Source organism: Ambystoma mexicanum, chromosome 12 (assembly GCF_040938575.1).
Source record: "Ambystoma mexicanum isolate Mex_15411 chromosome 12, UKY_AmexF1_1, whole genome shotgun sequence".
Classification (NCBI taxonomy): Eukaryota; Metazoa; Chordata; class Amphibia; order Caudata; family Ambystomatidae; genus Ambystoma; species Ambystoma mexicanum.
The window spans coordinates 168,999,718-169,025,498 of record NC_090936.1 but is presented as its reverse complement, the minus strand read 5'-3'; the positions used below and the strand labels follow the sequence as shown (position 1 = coordinate 169,025,498).

Sequence of the window (25,781 nt, the reverse complement as noted above, 5' to 3'; positions counted from 1 at the left end):
GCTCCGCTGTAGCTCCGGAAGCAGTGCGCGTGGCTCCCCCCCGGCGTCCGCTTTGTGTTCCGCGAGGCTCGCCTACAGCGTGAACACTTCCCCGCCTTCGTTCCCCCCTCCGAGGCCTCCAGTTTCGTTTCACTTTCCGCATCCCCCCTCCTCCCTCGCCACCTCTCCCACAGTTTTCCCGGATGCTTCTCCTCCCAGACGGGGACGCGAAGGCTGCGGATGCTGCGGCGGCTCGACCACGAAAAACACACCATTTAGAGCCCCCACCGCCCCCTCTCCTCTGTCCAGTAGGTTGGCTGCATGGGGCTTGTCTGCAGTGGAGGGGGAAAGGGGAGGTTCTTGCCCAACAGGGGGGACGCATGTATTTTCTCCTTCTGGGGGTCTGCCCGTTGGTTTTGCAGGGGAGATGCTAGGGGAGGGGGTGTGCCCCTAGGGAGAGTGACATCAATGTTTAGAGTTATTTCCGAACGTTTAGGGTCACGCAGGCCCATACATGAGAGTTCCTGTGTAGTCGCCGCCATTGCGGATGATGCGGGTACAGGTCGATGTTGGCACGTAGGCTTTTTCAGGGGGCTCCTCAGGTCCAAGACTGAGTCCTCTCGACTCGATCGGCTGCTTCGCAAGGACCGCCCAGACTCCTCCATGGTGTTCGGGAGGTCAGGGGAAGCCTCCGCTGGGTTTTTGTAGATTGTGTCCACCCACAAACACAGTAGAGATAGAGAGCAGACTTGACCACAGGGTGACTGCCACAGACTGCTTCCAACCTCAGCTTCCAAACTCCACCACATAATTATAAGATTGAGTGTAGGGCACAAAACAACACCTGGAGGGTCAGTCAACCCTGACACAGTCTGCGTGCCTATATGGTTTGAGATGGAAGTGGCCCTACCTGCCGACAGAGTCACCAAGGTAATAGTGGCTGTTTGAGGTAACTTAGCAGAACAGCATCTTATACTACAGAAAAACAAAAAGTGGCATCAGTATCTTCACAGTCAGACTCAGCCGTGATGGAACTCAGGCAAAGAGTGAATCGAACCAAGTGTAATCTTTGATTCCATGCTCTCTCTCCATGCCCTCAGGCAGATTATGCAATGCTTTGATTGTATTCAATAGGGTTCCATTTTCGAATTGTTAGGCGGCATGAATGTGCAGCATGAAACCTCTATATTTTGGCACATTCCATTGCAGTAAGAAGGGCTAGGGTGTACCGATTCTCAATTGTCATGAGGCACAGGGCACACATCGCCTCACATATGGCATTAAAGGCAGTCTCTGAATGATTAACCAGTTGAATGAGTTCATACCGGGAGATCTGGAGCCATTTAGCACTGACAATGGCTTGGACACCCAGAGCCAGGAGAGACACGAAGACCATCTCCGTCCTACTAAAGAGTATAACGTGCACAGGTACCTCCTTTAACGCCTCTGAAGAAGCCAATGAAAGGTATTTGCAACAGGTATATCATCTCAAAAGCTCTGCCATTTATGTACTTCATCAGATTCAGGTGCAGGTGCACTCAATGAGGGAAGGGACACAGGGGGGCACAAACGTGGCTTTGGGTGGCACATTAGAAACTACCACATGGGCTTCGGGGACAACCAGGACTGGGGAGTGCAAGATAGCAATGCTGAACACTCCATTCCCGGTCAGTGGGAGTTGAAGTTAAGCAAGGATTCCGCAGACCCAGTAATGATAAAGGATGGGAGAGGTACCACCGGCCAAGTCCACGACACGCAAAGTTCTGGGACACTTAGTATTAGTCTCAACTGGTATGGTGCCATCATCCCTAAAACATAAGGAAAATGTGAAAGTAACAGAATCTTAACAGGTCTTTCTTGTGGCTTCAGCAGCATCAATTTTTGACATATACATTCCATATTTCAGAACATTCCTCATTAATGTTCTCCACTTGTTCAGTAAACTTTCTCATTCCTCTCACTTTACAGCTCTTCACCCCTGCTCCCACCCATTGTGTATGAAAACAAAACCATCTAATTTCAATTGTGATTGCAGGCTGCATCTTAAATCTTCATGCTTCGTTTTCTCTTTTTCCAAACATTGATGTCCATCAATTGGTATGATGGCAGCCTGAAATAAGCCACTCACTCTGCACAAAGATAGTACAATGTGTGATACACCTATCTGTGGTGACAACTCATCAAGAATTAATACTCTTGGAACACCAGCAGCGTGGGGAATGAGCAAACAGACATAAGAGTCTGCTGCCTTTTCTCTCCCCACCCTCTTCATGTGCCTATACCACAGCAATGCACATTCACCACATTATACAACCGCCACCCCTTCATTTACAATTTCATTTGGGTCAGTATCTCTTTTTGTTCAGGGTTTTAGCTGTTTATGAGATCCTATAACACTAGCAGACATATTAATTTTTGCATCATTATGCATTGTTGCAACTAAACAGGGAAAAGAAAGAAAAAAAGAAACAACTAAACATACAGTCTAACACCCATACATTTTGATCGATTTCTTCAATATTTACACAAGAAACGTAATGTCTATCCGTTCAAATGACCTGGCTGGAATGAGCCCCGACTTATTTGGGAATACTTACCTCAGTATTTTTTCCAACAACTCTTCCCCATTATAGTCTTGCTCTTGCGAAGGTGGAGAAGCACTGGTAACTTTCCTTACACCAGTAAGGTGTATCCAGTGCTTATTTCTTTCCACCTTCAAAGCACTTGGGGTGGCATAAACCATAGTATGTTGCTCTCACTCTAGTGCCGGACAAACAAACTGACATACACGCTGTCTCCAGGGAAGAGTTGTGGCCATGGTAAAACTCCAAAATCTTTATCAATGCCCTCTCTTGCAGCCGGCTGTTGGTGTTAGGAAACTACTTGTGAAGAAATAATACTGACAGCTCACGTTAACACCATAAGATAAGCCATAAAACTCCTCTCTTAGAATCTCTGAGGACTTCTGAGCAACTGATGCTGTGTGTGTAGGTTAGTGCTGAATGTACCCTTCTTCCTGCCACTATCTCGTGGGATGATAAGTGATGATACTTCTCTGGCTGAGTCCTTAGTGCCAGGGGAAGGAAACACAACCATGACTTTTAGAGTTCATAACACAGCTTGCATAGCTTATTTTTTAACAGTCCACTCATTCTTTCCATGATTCTGTTGGCCTGTGGGTGATACACCGAACACAACCTGTGCTTTATGCCCAATAGAGAAGTAATCGCTGCAAAAAGGTCATTAAAAAAGTGAGTTCCATTGTCAGACCTCAAGACTTCGCAGATACCCCACCATGGGAATACCTCCTGCACAAAGAATTACGTCACTGCATTAGTGTGTGCACAGGGTCCAGCCTCAAGCCATTGGCAACGATGTGATAACGAAAACTACTGCACCTGTTTATCAAGTCAAAATAGTTGATGTGGAGTTCTCTGAAGGCCCCCAAAGGTCAGGGCAAATTCTTCATGGTATTTCCAGTGTTGAACTGCTGACATGTAACAAAGTTGGATATTAACTTACTTACCTGTTTCTGCAAGTTAGGGATGACCCAATCCTCCTGGAGCTCTGCCACTATTCATCACTGAGACGTGTGCGAACGGTAATGCAGCTGCTCCACAGCCACAATAAGTAACTCCAGAGGCATTACTATTTTACTGGAAAGTTCCTGTCTCCACAAAAGATCTGTGGGCAAGAGGAAACACCCTTGTCTCACTAACAGCTCCTGCTCAGCCTTTGATGCTCTCCCTTGCATTTCTATCATTTGAATCAGAGTAACTGCAGTATACAGGACTGGTAACTGTACCTGTTGCTTTTGTGATCTGGGAATCTGTAAATGGTAAATACACATCCTGCTTTGCCATTTTGTCAGCCACATTATTCCCAAGCACAATTAAGCCAGTATTGTAAGTATGCGCAGCACATTTAACAATTAATAACTCTGCTGGTAGTGTTAACGCTATCAGTCGTCTGGATAGTAATGCAGCATGCTGGACGAGGGTTTAGTCAGATTTCCTAAATCCTCTCCTCTGCCATCTGAGCACCCTGAATGCACAGTGGATGTGTCATACGCAGAGTCAGAGTGAATAGTGACTGCCTTTCCCTTACTCATCTGTAGCCCCTCTATGAGTGCTACCAATTCTGTCACTCAGACTGATGTGAAAGCAATCTCGTTTTTACTCTGACTTGATGCTCAACATCCTAAGGCCCACACCTACCACTCCTGTGTACCCTTCACCCATGCCCTGATCGTTAGTCGATGAAGCGTCAATAAAGAGCACCTCCCTTCCCTCTAATGCATCTTCCTTGACGTTCATACTCTCATCTCCTTCTCCTTCATAAGTCGCAGAATCATGTACAACATCATTAGGTTTCACTGGTTCGCCAAAGAATGTTGCAGGATTGACCATATGATACCTCACTGGATGTATGGAGGCCTTTGACAAGGTGACCTCATATCCCGAAGCTTTCTGCATGTTGAGGGTCAATTTAGATTTTTACAAGATCGCAAAAACTGCATGTTCTACATACAGTGTCAACGGGCAGCCCATAGAAATGGTTGAAGACTTTTTAATAGCAAAGCCTGCTGCTACCAACGCTTGCTCACATACAGTGCCCTTGCATACTGAATCTAGGATTCTGCTACAACAAGGCAAAATTGTGTAGGACCCAATGATATTTTCTGGGTGAGGACTGCAATCATTACCTGTCCATTGGAATACAAAAACAATTAGAATGGCTTCTTAAATCTGGGGTCGTCAAGCCTGGAGCTTTACTGATCGCAGTCTTGAGCTCCTGGAAACAAGTTTTCATTTCTTCTGTCCACTCAATCAGACCTTTCTCGTTCTGTGCTCTCCTGAGTCCATGCAAGAGGGGTCTCATGTAACTAGAGTAGTCAAATGTCCAAGATCTACAATAGTTAATAAGTCCCAAGAACTGTTGCATCTGCATTACGGTTTCTGGTTGTTGTGTATTTTGCACTGCAATGGGTCTCTCAGGTATTAATTTTCTTCCTGCAGGCAATATTATTTGCCCCAGGTACACTACCTCTGTTTGACAATACTGTAATTTCTCCTGGTCCACCTCGTACCCATTCTCAGTGAGCATGAGCAGCGTGAGAAGTGTGATTTAATCTTTTCGACACTGCTCCTCCGAACTGCTACACACTAGCAAATCCACATACTGAATCACTGTACTGGGCACATGTAGATTCCCCAAATCCATTTGAGCCACCCGATTAAAAATACCTGGGAATTCACAACAGCCCTGTGGTACCTTGTGTGCTGAAATCTTTGAACTCTATGTGTAAATGCAGTAAGGTACTGAGAATCAGGGTGCAGAGGAACTGAGAAAAATGCATTCTTCAGATCAATTATAGTAAAATGAGTGGATCCAGTAGGGATGTAACAGAGAATGGTAGCAGGATTTGGAACCACTGAGAACTCAGCTTCAACAATATTCCTGTTTTGCCTTTTTTCACATGTTAAATAGCTGTGTTACATGGGGCTATGTAAGGCTGGATAATACCTTGCTTCCGGAATGCCATGACGGTATCATAAATCCCTTCATTCACCTACCTGGACATGGGGTACTGTCTCACATGTGGCAATATTGCACCAGGCTTCAATTTGATCCTCACCACACCTATGCTCTTCAGAAACCCCACATCATGAGGATTACTAGTCCACAAGAGACTAGGCACCTTCTCCAAATCTTCCTTCAAATATGGCAATGTAGTTCTAACAATAGACATTGTCTGAGGTATCTCCCTATGCTCTATTGTAATCTGGAAAGGGATACGAACCTCAAAAACCATTTATCCTATGTCTCTGCATCCTCGATCAATTGTTTGTCACACACCTCCCTCAACAATAGTGTTGGATCAATGCACAAAACTGTGCGTCATTCCTCTTCTTACTCATCAGTGCCTGACAGAACCACTTTGTCCTTCTTAACAATTACTGCCTCTAAAAGTATGGTGACAACAGTACCTATTGCTTTCTCTGATGAAAGAAAAACTCTGCTGGTATTCGTAATGCCTGAGTGCAAGGAATCGCCCCAGCACTACCATTGCTCCATAGAGAAACAAATCTGAATGTACACGCACGCCTCTTATCATGCTGTCACTACAACATGCTCGCAAAACAGCCATCTTTCTTGCATGATACAAACCTGGGATTGAGCATGCAATACATTGTTCTGTGAATGAGATCGTCATATTCAGTTTACTCAACAAGTGTCTGCCCAAGAGATTCAATAGGGTATCTGTACAGTACAACAAAGGAGCTAATAAATCCAGAGTACTTACCTTAATAGGTAAATCCTCAGTGTATGGAACTGACAGAATAGCCGCAGAGAATCCCTGTGTGTGCAGCATTTTTCCTGAAAGGGGAAACTACCTTGCTTGATGCAATATTTAGTTGGCCCTGTATCAAAAATTTAAAAAAGGTTGTAACCTATTGCTACACATTCCTGCTGATCCTCTTCTGGATCAGCAGTAACAGACACGGCCGGACATGTCAGAGCTCTCTGAGTTGGCCTAGTCCAGGTATAAAGTTCTACCCAGGAGCGGAAAAGGGCTCCCCCCAAATCACACGCTCTTGTGTAATGTGTAATGGTACCTTGAGGCAAAATGTTCCTTTCCCATGGCTGTAGCGGCACCTCTGCTGGCACAGCTGAATGTCACACATAGGTCTGTGCAGCCTCAGACTTTGGGTTCTGTCCTACCCGTGCTTTCTGTTGTTGCACGGATCCTGGGGCACAAGGCATGGTGAGGCATCTGTGGAGAAGGATAACCCACAAACATATTTGCTGGTCCATTGGGATTAGTGCTTGAGTCATCAAAATATGATGGCCTAGTTCTACAATATTGTGAAAAATGTCCGATTCTCCTGCAGGGGACCAACACTGGACTCCATATGTTCCTCCAGCCTGGCCTCCCATTTGTCCACTGAACATAGGCCTCACTCCTCTAAATCCAGCCCTCGGGAAACTTCAAGTGCCCCTTTAAAGACCTCCCATGCCTCTGAGATCAGGAGCATATCCATCCATCTACCCTTGTGCCGTATTTGATTAAAATTGTGCCTGCTGTCCCCGTTGCCCTTTGGTGGAGCTTGTGATCATGGCCCCTTCTAATCTTATCTTGGCCAACTTCTTTTGAGTTAGCTTAGCTTCAGCTTTCTGCACTGGTTCTGCCATTTCCTTTTCTTTCTCCTGCCTCCTTCTACATTGGTGCATGAATTGTGTCGGAATTTCTGGCCAACCCTTCGCTTCTATACTTACAACTTCCCTCTTTAACATATGATAAAAGAAAAGCCACAATTTAATCCCATGCCTCCCCTGTCTCTGATCTCCACGGAAACACCGAATTGCTCGTAAAAAAAATGGTAGAATGGACTATTTGGCCAAATTCGGCCTGCACTAAAAAACGGCCCAAAAATATCAAACATGAGGAGCAGGGCTTGCAGGGTGTCCCCTGCCCCCCTTGTTTGTTATCATGGGATTTGCGGGTTGCAGGGGTGTCCCCCGCTTCCTTGACATTGGAAGCGGGGACACAAAAATAAAGAAAAAAGAAAAAGGGACCCTGCGCCATCAGATCCAACCCACATTTGAGGGGCATAAATGACGCTGCAGGGATACAGGGGTAGCAACAGCAGCCAATGAAAAGGTAAGTAGGGAGGCTTTGGTCTACAGCCAAATTTGGGTTGTTTTGTCAAAGTAAAAAGCAATTTTCAGAAAAATCAACTATAGTCAATTCCGCTGTGATTGTTTTCATTTGCTAAAACAACCCCAAATTGATCTCCACATCTCTTGGGTCTGTTGTATATATGCAGCAGGATCATCATCCACCTTCATGGTCCTAGACATGATCAAATTAATGTCGGGTGTATGTGAGAAACTTTAGGGCATCCTTACATCTATTTCCCTTGGATCCTCTGCACAGGTGAGCAGGGATAGGCCATGGCTTTTGGACCCTGTCCCTGGGGTTGGAGAAGCGAAGGAGAATCACATGGGTGGAGGATTCTTGGAGAATGGGAAGGAAGGGTCCTCAGGTGAGACACAGTATTGCCCCTTTCAATTTTATGATGAGCCCTTATTCCCAGAAACCTTTGTGGGATATTGTCACCTCATCCCCTCTGGTCAGAATAACATTAGGAAAATGACCAGCCTTGAAGACCTAGAAGGAGGATGATAAAGAATAAGGTGCCCTTAGGCGAGACACGGTATATATACCCCATTCCCTATTGGCAACCAACCCAAACTCCAACTTTCATAGGCTGTTATGAACCAGTTCCCCTCATTTATCCATAATTGACACTTGACATTGCTGGGATAAAGAAGAGGCAACTACAAGAGCAATGAAGACTATGCTCTTTTACCACTCTGGTACTGGGACCAGGCATATGCCTGCTTAGAGCTGTGAGGGCCATGCATGTCCCTTTGATTGTGGTCAGGCAGGAGTAATTGAACATTCTCACCTGCAGCCTGTCAAGGGGCTGCAGGTGTATGAAAGGAGACCAGCCCAGTGGGGAAGAGAGCGACAAAGGCAACAGGAGAATAAGCAAGGAGGCCGGTGCAAGCAGCAGATATTTCTACTGGAGCTGGACGCCAAGATGCTGATGTCTATGGAGAGAGGCAGCCCCTGGAAGCGTGGCGTGGGAGCTGGTATTCCCTGGAGCAGGCTGAACAAGGTGAAGGGAGCAGTGTGGGAAGGCTGCACTTTTCCCTTTTGCTCAAAGTGCTCATTTCCCTGTGTTGGAAGCCCAACACAGGAGAGTCTGAGGGGCAGGAGCTGGAGCCCTGACATTAAAATCAGAAGGCTGTGTGATCCAATCTGCAACAAGTACTGTCAAAGCGATCAGTTAGTTTCTGGTGAATGAGAAACCTGGTGCGTGCATGTGTGAACTATACAATTTGCTGAATACTTTGTATCGAGTGGTTGTGTGCCTTGAATGAGCACGTTTTTGAAAGTCTCTGATCCTTTTATTGTCAATTACCAAACAGCTGGGAATAATTTGTATCGGACTGGTTGTGTGTGTCAAGAAACACATTGTTGAAGGTCTCTGAACACTGAGCAATTCAATTAAAATGAAATGAACGAATATTGAACAGATGAAGCGAAAATGAATCATTAGCAAAACGTATAATTATTGAATACCGAACTGAATCAAAACCTTGTTAACAAACAGAATTAAGACATTTGGAACCCAGAAAGGGAACAGAACCTCAAATCCAAGTAAACCATTATATGTTAAAGCACTGAAATGAATATAACTTTAAAGGATAAGCAAACCACAGTACGCTGAGTTAAAAAATAAATATGACTTTAAAGAATATGGAAGCAAAATATACTGAAGCTTGATTTACAACAGTGGAACTTGAAAAGTTAAATGAATTTTGATGTCAACCAGTGTGAAAGCTACAAACTATAGGAACAAACATTTAAAAACAAAATTAACTGAACTGTGCAACTTAAAATTTAGAAGACAGTGATACTTTGTATTGGAACTGTGTTACTTAAATCTTGGGGAAAGGAACCCTGAGTCCTGACTAGGGGAAGGGAAACCAGAGTCCTGATTAAGACTATTTCATCTATAGTTCAAGGAGGTTAATTCTGAGACTTTTTTGCAGAACTATTTTACATTTGGGGACGGGTGCTGAAATGAATCTGTGAGCTGGAAGAAGCTCAGAACTTTGTGTTAAACACTGTTTTATTGTGGTTGATTACATCCCTACACATTGTAAAGATTTAGTCGTGAGGTCAAGTATAGGTTTTGGTCACAGACAGATTCCTAAATTGAACTCTTTGACTCAGACTTTCCATAGTTTTATTTAGACAGGAAAATCCCACCTTAGTATAGGGCAGGTTGGGCCTTTTTCCATCCCGACAGTTAAGTTAATAGAAGTGTTTGTTTTGAATTCCGAATTGGTTGTCTATGTCTTGCTTCATGATGCCTTCACATGTATCAGGATACATAGCTCTTAAAGCTGCCAACACATTTGCTGTGCAATGATTAAAGGGTACACTATCAAGGTTATTTATGTGTAGCTGTACCCCTGGATATCCTGCTTTCCTCCAAATTTCTTCTGCTTGCTCTCCTATAAGAGTGGCAAGCACATTTTTCATTTCTCCCATGTCCAATTTAACTCTTGCTGCCTGTTTTTCAAATGCATACATCCACTCCCCTGCCCCTGCAGTGAGCGAGGGTAGTGACTTCATGAGATTATTCTGGTCCATATGCGGCCAAGGGCTATATTGTGCTCTACCTAGCCATTTCTGTAATAACCGAAACTGTCTTCCCCATACCTTTGTTGGGGTTTTACCCGTTACTGCTTTGCACTTCATCACTGCTGCACAACCACCACGGCGCATCATTAGACCCCCCATGGTGTAATTTCCCTAACCTCTACCTCAGGTGCTGAGGCTCCCTGTACTCCATCACAATGGAGGCAAATGCTGGGGATTAGAATATCCCGCAGTGGGTGATAAGGGAAAGCACCCATATGGTGGAAGAGCAGAAGGGGTCTCTGAACCCTCCTGCATCTGCCCTACTTCCCCAGCCTTTCCTTCCTGGGACTTTCTTGTCTTATCGAACATCCTCCACAATTCCAAAATGCTGTGCCTTTTTCCTAATGTCTTACCCTTATACCTCGTTGATAAGAAGTCATACATATTCTGCAACATCCCAGCATAATGTGAGATCTAAATGTGCTACCCTTAGTATTTTACCCATTGCCTATGAGATTTTAGAATATTTTCCTTGTATATTGGAAGCGGCTGGCACAGATTATCAAGGTGAGTCTCCAAACTCCCTTACAATCCTTTATCTAATCAAAAATCTAAACACAAATCCAAACCTGCGGCAGCCAAAATAATGCAAGAAATTCCCTACGAAAAGCCAATTTTCCCCCAAATTCTTAAAAACCCTTAAAAACAAAAAAATCACTCACCTCTTCCTCACTGACACCAGAAAAAACTTGTCACTAATCCCCATTAAGCATTCTTACACAGAAGACAAAATATTAGCAATAATAAAACAATATCATGGTTCCTGATCAACGATTGTCCTCTGCTCGAGCACTGAAGAATTGTGGTGTTCTCCACTACACCAGCAATTTTCCTTCTCTCTAGTACAGCATATTTGACTACAACCATGTCTTTTCCTGGCTACAGGAAGGTCTCTTCTCACTATTTTAACTACCAAAAATAATGAAAGAATAAAAGATGGTGTTACGCTCACCTGGACCCCACAGGGGTGTCGATCGGACCCGGACAGCTGCGGTCTCCGTCAATGTGATGCGTAGTGCAGAGACGACTGTCTGGACTGGCCCGCCTAGTCTTGTCTGCTGGACCCGAAGAAGTATTTTCCTGCAAGTGGAGACAGGGATTAGCCACGTGTGGGTTTTAGTGATGGCCTCCCAACTGTTTTCGCTCTCCCCCACTAATCACCTCCGATATCCCCTTAGTAACCTCACCTTATGTTTGTAAAAGATGAGCTCTCCATCCTGCGTGTCTTGCAGGGGTGCGTAGATACCAGTTACTTCACTGGCTTGAAGGCGTTGGGAGAGTTCCGGTAAGCATTGACTCTGAAGTTCCAGGCGGGATTGGTAAGTATCAAGTTCAAAGAGTTTAATGTGCCCGATGTTAACTCTTGTCCCCTTCCTTCCTTAAGTTGCAACTGAGTTTGTGAGAGGAAGGTCTCGTAGCTGCTGCTGGCGTTCAGGTAAGAGACTGTGTTACCCAACACTGTCCGGTAACTATTGCATGCGTTAACGTGTTGTTTTTCTCCCTCTTTACAGATGCGGCATATGAAGATATGGAGAATAATACCGCCGGTGGTAAATCAGGTAAGTCTATTGTGGTAAGAGGTATTTGTTGATTCCCTTGGCTCACCTTGTTATTCTTGTGCCCCTAGGTGCCGGAGTACGGCGAAGAATTGATGGAGACAGTGCCGGATCGAAAGATGCTGTGAGAACTGGTGAGTATGGCGCCGTGCTGGAGCTGGCGAAGCGACGCGTGCAGGACTGATGTACTTTCCAGGACGGGAGATGAAATGGATCCGGAATCAGGTGAGGAATTTGAAATAAGTTCATTTTCTAACCTTGTCCTTTTCTTCCTCTTTATTCTAGGAGCTCCGGATTCGAGGCGGGCGTGGCAGAAGACTGGATGCTGGCTGCAGGCACGCGGGCGTGGCAGAAGACTGGATGCTGGCTGCAGGCACGGTGAGAGTCACGCTGCTGGATGCAGAATAACACGAAGCATGTGCTGCTGTTCGGGCGTGGTTTAAATAGCCCCCAAAGTAGTCCCAGGAAAGAAGTTCCCCAGGACCACACCCGAGTAAAAAATCGTCCCTGTAGTAAAATAGTCCCATCCAGGCCTCACATTGGCTTGGATTTATTTGCAGTATGGTCTGCATGAGGTAAGTAATGTCTATGAGCCTGGCGCCTATGGCGCCAGGACTGATTTTTATTACGAGCCTGGTGCCTACGGCGCCAGGACTGAACCCAGACAGCCCCTAGCTGGGGCTGCTGGGGTTTTTGTAAATGTCTGGATGCCTGCTCCCGGGGCTGATGGGCTTGATCCGGATGCCGGGGGTAGGCATCATGACAGATGGAGAAAAGGACTTACAACATGGAGCAATTCATCCTACCATCATACCCATAAGTCAAAATCTCGCACTTTCACACCCCTCTTGTAAAATCTCACAAACTTCTAAGTTGTTTTTACCGCTGTCTAATTGGCTTTCGCACAAAAATGCACCCACGTAAACTGTCAAAAAATCTGCATGAAACTGCAGCCCCTCCAGCTGAGTTAGCAGCCAGGTCTGAAATTAAATTGGTGCCTGCAGGACATTTCTGGACTGTGCACAGAAACTGATCACTACCCACATAAGAGCCCCCAGTCGAGTGTGTGAAGCAGGGCATCCAACAGCAGAAAGCCTGGAAATCATGGTGTCACCAAATGAAAGGAAGTGACTCAAAGATTCCAATGAGAAAGAACGGCTTCCATGAAGAAATGAATACATTTTGTCAGAAAAGCAAATTTATTGCATGCTAATGGGAAGGGCTAGTCAGTTCCTTGGAGCTGAAAACAAACCTGATTCTCTCTGAAGGCTAACAAGGTTTCAGTTTATATACACAGACAATTAACATAATCACAAATATTTTGTTACAAAGTCAGTTGGCTATCTCTAATACACAGTAATGTAATCCCCCTAGCTCTAAAACCCCATTGGATGAATTCACAAAGTACAACCCCTTTAAGATGTGATCTTTCATAGACTCCACATAATACATTTATCATTCATAAATAACACAATAATTCAGACCGTGTGACAGAAACCCATTTACCCAGATAGTGATTGGCGCAAGGCTTTCCATACACACTTCAAGGCAAGGGAGAGAAATAAATAAGAGCTACTTTGAAGCAGCAGTAAATCCTTATCCTCCCAGATGTTCCGGGGTCCCATATTATTTTTAATTCCTTCATGCAATCCTTGTGACTGCCATCTGAAGTCATATAGCCTTCGGCATTTATTGTACTCATTTCCCTGAAAGCCCATAAACCAGCAGCTCTCAATTCAATCCTCCGTGTAACTGGACCTTTCTGGTCATCAAAAAACAAGCCTTTGTGCTCACAGGGGGATTACACTTTACATCTAAGAACCCTACCCGGCCATAAAGATCTAACATACGGCTTTCCATTCTTGCCTTCAACCCTTTGCTATGTTATCGCAACTTCCCATAAGCAGTTTGCTTCCTACCCCCTTACATGTCCTTGGCCATCCAGCTCTCCAAACGAGGCAAAAACCCATTCCTGCAAATCCTGGATCTTTGCAGCCTACTAAAACTCCAAGTAGGTGAAACCTGCATTCTGTGATTTCTCCAAGTACCCACAAAGAACCCATATTTCCCAGTGCCCTAAATAAGTCTGCAATCTAAACCATTGTTGAATTCCCACATGTACGTTCCCTCTTCAATTAACTCCTCTATCGCATGCATAAAGCTCCCCACTACATACTTCTCAGTGCTACAAATTGTACATTATATCCATACTACTGCTACTTATCTTGCTGCCTACTGTGACTCTAAACTGTATCCAACTAAAACACAAACACTCATTTCAATGCTTCTAACTACATTTAACGCGTATTTAGTTGCAGCATTGCATCTAACCCAGCCGCACCATGGCCTAGTACAATTTACCTAGTGTGATCCTCTTTCCTGTGTTGAGACCTAAAACGTCTACCCCAACATGGTGGCAGAGAATTCTGAGAAATTGAACTTAAACAAGTTTGATTCACAAATAGCAAATGTTACTGAAAAGCCAAGACAAAGCGGCAGCTTAACTTTGTTCTCTTGGTGAGATACCCTCTTAGATACTGGAATACTGTAGGAAGGCCAGATGGACCTGAAAATCTAAAATGTATGCAGCAAAAGTTTTGAGAAAGTTTGAGTTTTGTATGTGTGTATAGTGCACCCAATTAACATACTTCTGATAATGGGACACAAGCCTGAGCTGTGAAGGTCTCGGTGAGGGCTCACTCAGGGCTACTACCGGACCTGTCCACCTCCGAACGGAGGTGTCATAATTAGCGCACTGGGGCTCCCTGTGCAGTGATAAGAGTTAGATTTTTTCTTTTTTTAGGGAAATGGGATTCATGTATTTTGCGCATTCCCAATTTTGCTAAAAAAACAAAATAAAACCTGCAACTTTATTATTATTTTTTTTAATAAAACCTGCAACATAGATGGCCACTAAGGAAAATTGTAAAGGGAGTAAGTCCCTTTTCTATATCTATGGCGGCCATCAGAAATGAGCATGGGCCTGGTTCCAGCGAGAACAGATAAGTCAGCTGTGAGTTTGTGGGTGGGGTGGAATTCCATGTGGGCTGGGTCCGGAAAGAGTGGAGGGGAAGGCAGAGGGAGAGGAGAAAGGGCCTGGGGCAGTGGAAAAATGGAGGACAACAGGGGAGGTAAACACGTGTCTGAGAGAAGTTCCCGGACACTGGATTGGCCAAACGCTCTAACTCGTGTGCTAATATGTGCTAACATTAACACTCTGCACTTGTACTTTAAACAAACCTATTAAAATGATTAAGCAGGTTTGTTATATAAGTGAATTTTGTTAATATATTTTGATGCTAAAAACATTTATCCACAATTGTACCACCCTGGTGCGAGCATTAATTATGCCTAGGATAGACTACTGCAATGCACTACACCATGGCGCTAATAAAAGAGCACTAGGACGCCTGCAGGTGCTACAAAACGATGCTGTTCACATCGTGAAAGGAGTGCGTAGACACAACCCACTATCGGCTCACAAAAAAAGCTTGCACTGGCTGGCAGTTAAAGCAAGAAGTTGCTTTAAGGCATTCACCATTGTCCATAAATGTCATATGGACAGGCCCCAGCATATCTAAAAATTTGCATAAATGTCCATACTCCCAGGAGAGCTACCAGATCTAGGGAGGTTATAGGTATGGTTATTCCCAGAAGTAACCCGGCGAGAGGCTTGGGTAAATCTTTCCCTAAGCAGACTTCTCTAACGTGGAATAATCTGCCTAAGGTTCTACGTGCAGACCCAAACCTCTTGCACTTTAGAAAACATCCGAAAACCATCTTATTTGAATAAAATGTACCCAGCGACACTCTTGTCTTCTCATTCTAAGTGTCTTCTCATTCTACCTCCTTCTGTGCCCTAATGCCTGAGGGCTCCGGCACAATATAAACAAATAAATAAATAAAATAAAAATAAATCCCATGAAACAAGTGAACTCAAGTACGTTTTGTAAAGGTATTAAAGCGTTGTCTTTTTTGTTTTGGGGTTTCATTATTATATTGAAATAGAAGAAGCAATCAAAACGGTATAAATTATGAAGCATCCTGGAAGGTTTTGTGAATGAATTCGGAAATACTTACAACACTTTAAGCCTGGAAAGACCTGCAAATGCTGCTTTTGGAATGTATGTCAAATCATTTCCTGCCAGACGTCTGAAAATTGAAGAAAAAAAGTAAATACATATCTTTGCATGTAGAATAAATGTGCATGTAAAAATGCAACATAGCTACAACTGACCATGCAAACCAGGAGAAAATGTTTGAAAGCTCAGAATTGCTATTATCAAAAAAGGTATTGAGTGTATCTGCATAGCCACACCAATGTTTCAGACATCATACATTTTTTCATTCATCGTTAACATTACAGAATGCGTTTTAGCACAGTTCACTGTTCCTCATCAAGCAACACACAATGGCTAGCATAGAATAAAAAGGACAAAAGAAAACATTATGGGGCTCATTTTGGTGTACCCCAGAGCGTAAATGGAGGGGCTAGAGCAGGCATAACAGTTATGTTACGTCTTAATTCGCGTTCTGGGTCGATTTTCATTGTTTTAAAAAAAAGCGGACGATGGGGTGGAACGGAAGTTATATTTCGGCCTCCTGTTTGCCCTCCACCTTAAAAAAAACATTGTTTTAAGCCAGCATGAGATTTTCATGCTGGCGTAAAATCAATGATTTCCTATGGAAACCGCCTGCTTTTTGCATTAGCATTAGCAAAACGCACGCGGTTTCCATAGTAAATCATTGTACACACTGCCTGTCGTGTGTACGTGGCAGGCAGGGTTTACTCCATTTGCACAGCAGAGAACAAAACGGAGGATTAAAAAGGCTGCAGCCATCTCTTTACACTTCTCATTTGCACACTGCAGGCCAAATTATGAAAATTGCCTAGGGTTTGCACATAAGTGCAGACGTAAGCAGTCGCCTCCGGGCAGTTTACTCAAAGGAGCAACATGATCTCCAATAGCTATAGATTTCCGATTCTCTGTTAGCATTATCGATATTTCAACTCAAATGTACAATTGCCTCAATGAAAATGGCCCAATCACATTACAGAATATGAAAATATCATTGCTTTAAGCGAAGGTTCAACTGCAGATGTGGTCCCTTCAATCCCTCCTTGGGAGGATGAAGGGCTGAGCCTATTCTACTAGGGTATCATCTCATGTTGCACAGCATCATCTCGTTCCCAATGCTAGTGCTTTGCGCTTGCGCTATCCATCTAGCATGGTTATAGATTTTCAATTGGTATTTGTGCCCAAGATCTTCAGACTATATATCATTGAAAACCATTAAATTGGCTGAAGTGTAGAGTATCATATGTGATTAGTATAGTTGAAGAGTTTGTCTAATATGCAAAAGCATCTGATTAGACTTCAGTCTTATTGTTTGAAAATATGACAGTTGGTTGCATTTATTTATCTATTTTATTGAATTTTTAAAGCACCTTTCGCCAAAATGATTTCTTGTATGCAAAAATGATGAAAGAGCTAAGAGTTGGCCTAAAAAAGTACATAAATCGTGGTAGAACAAACATTTTAATAAAATTGACTACGGATTAAAGACACATATTAATCAATGTTTTAAGCAATTCGTTTGTGTTGTTCAGAAGGGATTACACATTGATTTTCCACATATTGACACATTAGCTTTACACTGAAGTAGTTGGTAACTTATTGGTACTGGGATTAAAGCCCAGTAGTACCCGACTGGGCGTGGTTTAGGCCTCCAGTAATTTGGTAACATTGGCCTATACACACTCAATGCTACAGATGGTGATCCATTCGAGTATGATATGTATATCATATTACAGTGATATAACCATATTTCTCGTAGGTGTACTGAGGAACAATACTATGCAATGCCATGTCCTGTTTTGTCAAGGGGTGAAGCTGCTATCACTTCCTTTGATGTCACGTGGGGGCGGGAGTGAAATTACGTCACTTCCTGTGATGTCATCAGAGGTAACGGGTCATGTGATGTCAATTCCGCTACCCCTGGTATTTTGGGGAACTAACGTCCCTGACTGTTACTATCTCATCTCAAGACAGATCAGACAAGACACCAATCATACAACAGCTCCTTCAAGACTTTTTGGATAATCTCCCGAGAAGAGATTATCTTTGTATAACATACCACCTTCTAGTAAAGCTATCCTTGACGAGCTACCTGCATCAATGCAAACATTTCCTTAGTGCAGCACAACGGCAGTTATCACCATCTCCCTATCACCTGGTATGTCTCCAAGGGCTAAAGAAAACCACCATTTAACCTCTGCTGAAAAAACTTTCAAGGGACCCGAATGTGCTTGCCAGTTTCCGAACTGTCATTAACAAACATTTAATTTGTAACTTTTTTTTTTATTGTTGTTTTGGCTATAGAAAAATTATTTTTTCCAACCTTTCAACATTACATTTTCATTTAATGTTATTGTTCATTTGAAAACGTTTAACAAGGAACTTAAAAAAAGGATAATAACAATCCTAAACTTTAAAAAAAAGGAATTATGTTAAAATAAAAATAAAAACTAGACAATTATTCACTTTTAAAAGAAGTCAAGAGAGGAAAAGGAACAAAGGATTGCTCTAGCAGACAGTCTACTATAGTACCTTAAGTCCAGCAATTAATAACTCCAGCAATCAAGAGCAGAATCAGTACATGCAACCTAGAGGAGACATGCTAAACTTTGACAGTTTTCAAGAAGTCGATTATCTCATATTGTATTGACTTCTTGCTCGTATGAAACAATGTAAACCATAGTTGTTTGTGTGTAACATTAATGTGTCCTTCAAAAAAAGGTTTAAACAATTTACCTCTTAAGTCTAACAAGTGCTCACAGTCAACCAATAAGTGGCGCAAAGTCTCCAGCAGATGTTGACAAAACCTACATTTGTTTTCGTCCTTAGATAGTATATTACGTTTACAGAGAAGGTCTGCCATGGGGCATAGTTGAAGCCTGAAGGGCAAACATGCCTGACGATGCTGAGGATTAGGGGATACCAGCAAATACCGGGCAGTTTGACCATATTTTTGTTTTAGTTCAAATGCATTCTCTTGAAATTTCTTGTATCGTGCACATTGTGTATTTGTGAGGATCCAATCATGTTGCTACATCTTCTCTTTGGCTTTGCAAGGATTATTAATTAACAGATGTGTAGATATGTAAGCATCGTCAAGCAGCTTTAGCGCTCTAAGCCTCCATGTTCTCATGAAGTCATCATGGGTTTCTTCTGCAGCATAGTTTGCCATCAATCGACCTAAGCCATTTTGCAGATTGCCCATTATGAATTTGCGGTACAGAGAGCACCACAGCCACTTGTATCTGCCATGCAGAGATATTAATCCCAACTCGTATCGAATTAAAGGCAGAGGCTCAGAGTTGGGTAGCTGCAGCATTTTCCTCCAATATGCTCCCTCCATTCTGGCCCAATAGGTATACGGCCGCCATTGTTAGGTTTCCGTTCCATAAAGCAATACAGGTGACATCTTCTGTTTGTAATATGCTATGAGGGGGCATATCGAAAATTTACAAAAAAATTCCTGTTGATTCTGGCTCGTGATATGGCATTATGGAGTTTGGCCTTCTTGACTTCCATAGGGTATATCAGACGGATGATTAGTTATTAGAATGCCCAAATAAGAGTATGTTGTGACGATGCTTAAGGCACTATTCTGCAGTATCCATGAATAAGCTCTGCATCTTTGCCTAGGATTCCCAAATTGTATGATTTGGGTTTTAGTGGCATTGATTGTTATGCAGTTGGATTGAGCATAGTCGTCAAGTGCCTTCAACATACTTTTGAGTCCCTGAGGTGTCTTAGACATAAGCACCATGTCATCGGCGTAAAGAAGCCAATTTATGGGTACGCCCCTAAGTCGTGGTGCATCAGTCTTCAGAACCTTGAAGACGTGACCTATGTCTGAGATAAAGAAATTAAAAACTGCGGATGCTAGGAGGCACCCCTGCTTTAAACCCCGGTCTGTTTTGATGTCATTGGATAACAGACCATTTCTGCGGAGGCAAACTTGGATGGTTGTATCAGAGTGGAGCTGAATTATCCATCGCAAGACAGGCCAGGAGCAGCCCTTATTCAGAAGCTTCTTGAATAGCTCACCGTCAAACGCAGTTCGGAAATCAATAAAGACCACAGAAATGGGCTGTTTCTGTTGTTGATGTGCCTCTATCAAAGAGTTCAGAGTGATCAGGTTTATAGAAGTGCCAAGACCAGCTACGAAACCTGTTTGAAAGTCATCCCTGAGATGATTTGTAGTTAGCCATGTATTAAATGCAGCTAGCAATAGGCACGCAAAGATTTTACCAGGGCAATCCAAAAGTGCGATCGGTCGATATGACCTTGGATCACACCTCGGGCCTTTTTTATATATGGGAACTATTATGGACTTCTTCCAGGAATTGGGAACTTTTCCGGTCTGCAATGAGCGTTGAAAGATGTTATATGATATTGCTGCCCATCTTGTTAGATTTTGTCTTATTGACAGATTATTGATGCCATCTGGCCCAGCAGCACGAGACCTGCTTAGTTTAGAGATGCAATGCAGAATATCATCCATGTCAAAATGAAAATAAGAGTTCATTCCTAGAAGTGTCCAGTCTACTTTAGCTTGTGGAAAGGGGGACCGGCAGAGGCCAGTATAGTAGTCAATCCATATTAGTTCTGAAATTGGGTTAGTTTGCAGGGCACTTTGCGGCGTACATACAGCCTTGTTAAGCAGAGACCATATGCCACCAGTTGATTTGGTGATAATCTGTAAAAGCATTCTTTCTCCATCTTTTTGATATTGCATGGGTCGCCACGTCCTGCACCAATTCTTGTAAAGTTGTTTTAGAGTCTTTATCAAATTGATATTCTTTGGAGTCAGATCGAGTGATAAGTGCTGTACATCTTTACGTAGTTGAGCTTTCCTTATTTTAAGCTCTGGGTCAAAGCATGTAAATGTCTGACATCGTGCTGGCGTCCACTGGGCCCCCTCGTGCTAAACATTTGCATGGAATGAATATAGCACCCTCCTTCCTTATCAGTTGTCCCCAGCCCAAATTCCAAGGTCTTTTGAACAGACTGAGCTTGTAGTCTGACCATTTAATGTGATTCCTTGCTTGATTAATCTCAATGGACCGCAGTTCTTGTTGTACATTTACTTTTGAAAGATGAGACCATTGCGACCACTTCCATGTTAGATATAATTGGTTATGATCGCTTGCATCATTCTCACACATCGTCAAGGAGATTGAAGCATCCATTAGGGCGATGTTTGCATATATGTAATCCAAATGTGCTATATTCCCTATGCCATGTTGCCTTTGCTGGTATATCCCCATATATGGAGCCATTTAGCATCATGAAATTTCTGTCCTTCATCAGTTGTATCCATTGCGACTCATGAGACAGATGATTTTTAGGCTTGGATGGAAGAAGGTGTAGATTTAGGTCACCCAAAAGAATTGTGTATTTTATGGTGGAATCCATAATTAGGGAGTCAAGCACATTGGAGATATGTGCAAAGAACAACTCAGCTGATAGTTAATATATACTGGGGCAAACAACAACTATCGCAGTTGTAATATTCAGCCTTGAGAGTTTAACTACCTGAATGTAGGGTGACAGAGATTTACAGGGAATAATATGCAAATTCAAGGATTTCTTTATGGCAATCAAAAGGCCAGCCATAGGATGACTGAACATGTTTTTAATGGCAGGGTTCATGGCAATGTAGTGAGAGTCCCAAATGGGTTCATCAACAAGCCAGGTCTCCTGCAGAACAACAAACAATGTCATAGGCATTAAGTTCTTTATTAGGAGTATTTAGAAAATACCTATGCCCACGTGTGTTCCAGGAGATTAATGTAATATGTTTATGTGACCTGGATTGTTATGAATGGTGTTGATGAAAGTCCGAACCCCTAGGTAACACCACGTTAGCATGGCTGGATTGTGATGAATTCAGAGTATTGGGATAGTTCCTTGGGACTTGCATGGCTGTAGAAGCTGACATCTCTTGAGCTAGATCTTGCGTGATGAGAAATCCCAGAGTGTAAAGTTCAGCTCTAGCTTGCCAGAGGCCGTTCAAAGTGACTCCTGAGCGCATGAATAATCTGACCCTGGATAAGTCATTATGGTTAATGAATTCCACCAGGTCAATATCCGTGCTCGTTAGATCTTGAAGAGTGGATATTTCAGCACAGATATTCAGAATGCTCATGCAATTTAAGTCGTATTTGGCAAATGGATGAGGGCGACATGACAATATCAACCGATGGCAATGGGAGTAGGCTCCATGAGCCAGGGTCTGTTTGCCAAGGCCCGTTGTTTCTGGGTTTGCCTGATCAAAAGCTGGTTTGCTAGGTGCTATGAATTCTGGGCCAACAGATGTTTTTAATGTTTGAGAATTTGGTATCATTGGTGCCATTCCATTTTGTTTTATCATTGGGCCTTTTAGAAGATGGGGTATGTCCGGCAGCAGCTGCGACCAAAGAACCCAAGGAGTCTGTAGATTGGTAGATGTATTGCACTATTGCAGCTCTAATTTCTTCGCGCAAGTTCTGGCGATTGGAACTTTCCCTCGTCATGTTCTCTTGTGCTTTTCTATCCATGGATTGGATAGCCGTATCTCTTTCTTTAAAGTTAAGGGGCACTGCCAACACTGCCAAGTGCTGTGAAAATGCCTCTTTAACTCCATGTCAAACCTCTTCTGAGGAGGGGTAAGTTATGGAGTTGACTTGGGTCTGAATGAGCTGGGGCAGGAGAACATTGGCACTTGATTTTGAGCTATTCGCTATTTCCGTAGCTTCCTGAGGAATTGAGGCAGGAGATGTAGGGGCTTGAGCAAAATGAAGAGCTATCGTCTTTGTAATTTCTTGCCGTATTTCTTCCAAAGAGGGGCTGGGGTGAAAATTGTCAACTTGCTGAGCCTTTTGAGACACCAAAGTGTTATTTTTGTACAATAGGGTCAGGTGATAAGGCCACCAACCTATTCAAAGGCTCATGCTCTTGGGGACAAGTCACCTTTGTATTTTGGGCGACATTCTGCTGACTCACTTGTATTGCAGTTAAGGTCGGTGGTTTTATTACCTCAGGAACAGTTGGTTTGACACAAGCCCTCTTCTACTGGAGGGGGCTTCAGGGATTTGTGTTTATTAGGCATACCTGTTTTTTTCCTTTTTCCTTGAGGGACTATTGCTGTCTTCCCCATCAGGGAAAAAGGATTGGTCAACTTGAGGGCGAGGTGTTGTTCTACAGGTGGAGTTTTTTCGAGAAGGGACTGATTGGTAGTAGTAAGTAAACACACCTAACTCGACTCTCTCTCATTTCCTAGACCGGGGGCCAGAGTCAATGTCTTAGATCCAGGCGTTTCACCCATCTCTTGAACTTTATCGAGACAAATCACATTTTCTGATGTTTAATTGATGGTTATGAGCTCCGAATTTTGGGTTTCTATTAAGCCATCAGGGACATGATCTCTGACCTCCAGTGATTCCTCTGTTCTGAAGGTCGGCAGCAGACCCTGTCCAGTATGGATGATTTTTGGACAAACGTTGCTGCAATCTGTTTGCGAAGCAATGCTGCATGCTTCAAAAATTCTCGATCTCAACGGAAGCGAAGCTCCGCCGCTCCATTGGGCTACATCTGGAGCTCTTACCTCTTTACCCAACAATTGTTGCAAGATTTCCATCTGCATGTTTATGTCATGATGCCTACCCCCGGGGACCCAGACCACGTCCAGCAACCTCGGAAGCAGGCATCAAGTTATCCTAAGCAAGCCCAACAACCCTTGCTAGGGGCTATTTGGGTCTAGTCCTGGCGCCTATGGCGCCAGGCTCATATGGAGAGTCAGTCCTGACGCCATAGGCGCGAGGCTCCTAGATTAAAACATACCTGATGCAGACCATGCTGCAAGAGCTCCAAGCCAAAAAGAGACTTGGAAGGGACTACTTTACTTAGGGACCATTTTTAACTCGGGCGGGGCTGGGGAGGAATACTTACCTGGGACTACTTTGGGGGCTATTTACACCACGCCCAAAGAGCAGCACACGCTTCGCGTTATTCGCCATCCAGCAGCATAACGCTCACCGTGCCTGCAAGTCTGCATCCAGCCTTCTGCCACGCCCGCCTCGAGTTTGGAGCTCCTAGAAAAAGGGAGAAAGAAGGGGAAAAGGTTAGAACAAGAGCAATACCTTTAATCCTTACCTGAATTCCCGATCCATCGCGCCTTCGAGCTGGAAGAAAGAAGTTATTTTATGTGCGTCACCTCGCCTGCTGCAGCGCTGCGCTGAACTCACCGGCCTTCGCAGCATCGTCACATTCCACTGCATCCTCCTGCATGTTCCCGCCGCACTCCAGCACCTAAGGAGAAGACAAGAACAGCAAGGTTAGCCAAGGGTATACACAGAGGAATATTAGTTACCCCCCCATAGACTTACCTGATTTTACCGCCGGGGGTACTATTCCTCTTCACGGGTCGGCGCAGCTTCCACTGCATCTTCGCCCAACCCCGGCCCCTAAGGGGAAACAAAAGGACAGCAAGGTGAAACAAAGAGACTAACAAGGGGAACCCTCCTCACCACAATAGACTTACCTGATTTTACCGCCAGAGGTATTATTCCCCAAGACTTCATACTTTCTCTCAGCGCCTGAATAAGGGAGAAAGCAACAGGTTACATATTGACATTATTTTATCGAACTGTGTTGGAAAATACAAATCCTTACCAGAATACTACCGGTTGCCACGAGGAACTCTTCATTAGGGTCAAGCTGCAACCTGTAAGGAATCGGACAAGAGTGAAATTCAGGCATTTGAACTCTTACGAACTTTATACTTACAGCGTCTTGCCGGGAATCTCAGAGTCAATAGTGTTCTGGAATTCACCAATTCCTTCGAGCCAGTGAAGCAACTGGTTATCAACGCACCCCTGCGCTCATTACAGGATGGAGAGCTCATCTTTTCAAACCATCAGGTGAGACTATAAGAGGGGACATCAAAGGTGATCTGTGGGGAGAACAGCGGGGGTGGGGGGATTTACACTCAACTCCATGGGTGGTTAATTCCCTTTCTCCATTTGCAGAAGAATATTCCTACGGGCCAAGCAAACAAAGCTAGGTGGGCCAGTCCAGTCCGTCATCTCGGCCCTACGCGTCACATTGGTGGAGACCGCAGCTGTCCAGTTCCGATCGACGCCTCTGTGGGAGCCAGGTGAGCGTAACAGTTCATCTTGCTCTCAAGGACTTCATACAATCTTGCTATTGTCAACAGGACACTATTCATGGCACTTAATGTATTTTTAAGGGCTGGCGCTTCTGGAAAAGAGGCGACCAGCTCACAGACCATTAATTAAAAAATTATGGTCAGCAGGTTGGGCATCAAATCTAGATCCTCTTGGGGTCGGCGCAACGAACGATACTGAATTGTTGGATGAGCAGCCCGGAGATTTATCAAACATGGCTGGTGACTTAGATAGTTCGTTGGGCGGAGTCTTAATTTCTGCCACCATAGTTTCTCTATTAAGAGGTGTTGTGTGAGAGGGGGATGTTCCCTTTTGGGATGTGGCTGTATGGTCTTGCTCTAATTGAGTAAGATCACCTGTATTGGAGCAAATATACATGACCTCACTAGGATCTATGCAGGTGGTATTAGAGGAGTTCATGAAACTAATCATGTCCTCATCTATCTCGCCAGCGATGATCATGGCCTCATGCGCTGCCCGAAGTTTTTGTTGGGCTAGGACAGTACAAGGAGGCATAGGTCGGGCCAATAATGCAGTTGACTGCTCCAGAGCCAATTGTTGGGTAATGAGCAGTTCATTGCTATTACAGGCAGAGAGAAGAGTCAAATCCGAGGTTTCTTTGACCAGCACTATAGCCGGTACATTAGAGAGTTCCGCGGCCGCCAGCAGTTGAGTCCTAGTGGCAACCAAGGACAAATCAGAGATCACTGGGGGAAGC

The 25,781-nt window shown here is 43.9% G+C and overlaps 1 protein-coding gene across 2 annotated transcripts in view; it reads right to left on the bottom strand.

The window, feature by feature from the left end:
- Positions 1–25,781, bottom strand: part of LGR5 (leucine rich repeat containing G protein-coupled receptor 5) — a 2,032,903-nt gene that overhangs the window by 1,540,809 nt on the left and 466,313 nt on the right. For both annotated transcript variants that reach the window (XM_069628249.1, XM_069628250.1), the window contains exon 3: positions 15,904–15,975. In XM_069628249.1, coding sequence (XP_069484350.1) covers positions 15,904–15,975 — 72 coding nt within the window. The remainder of the gene's footprint in view (positions 1–15,903; positions 15,976–25,781) is intronic.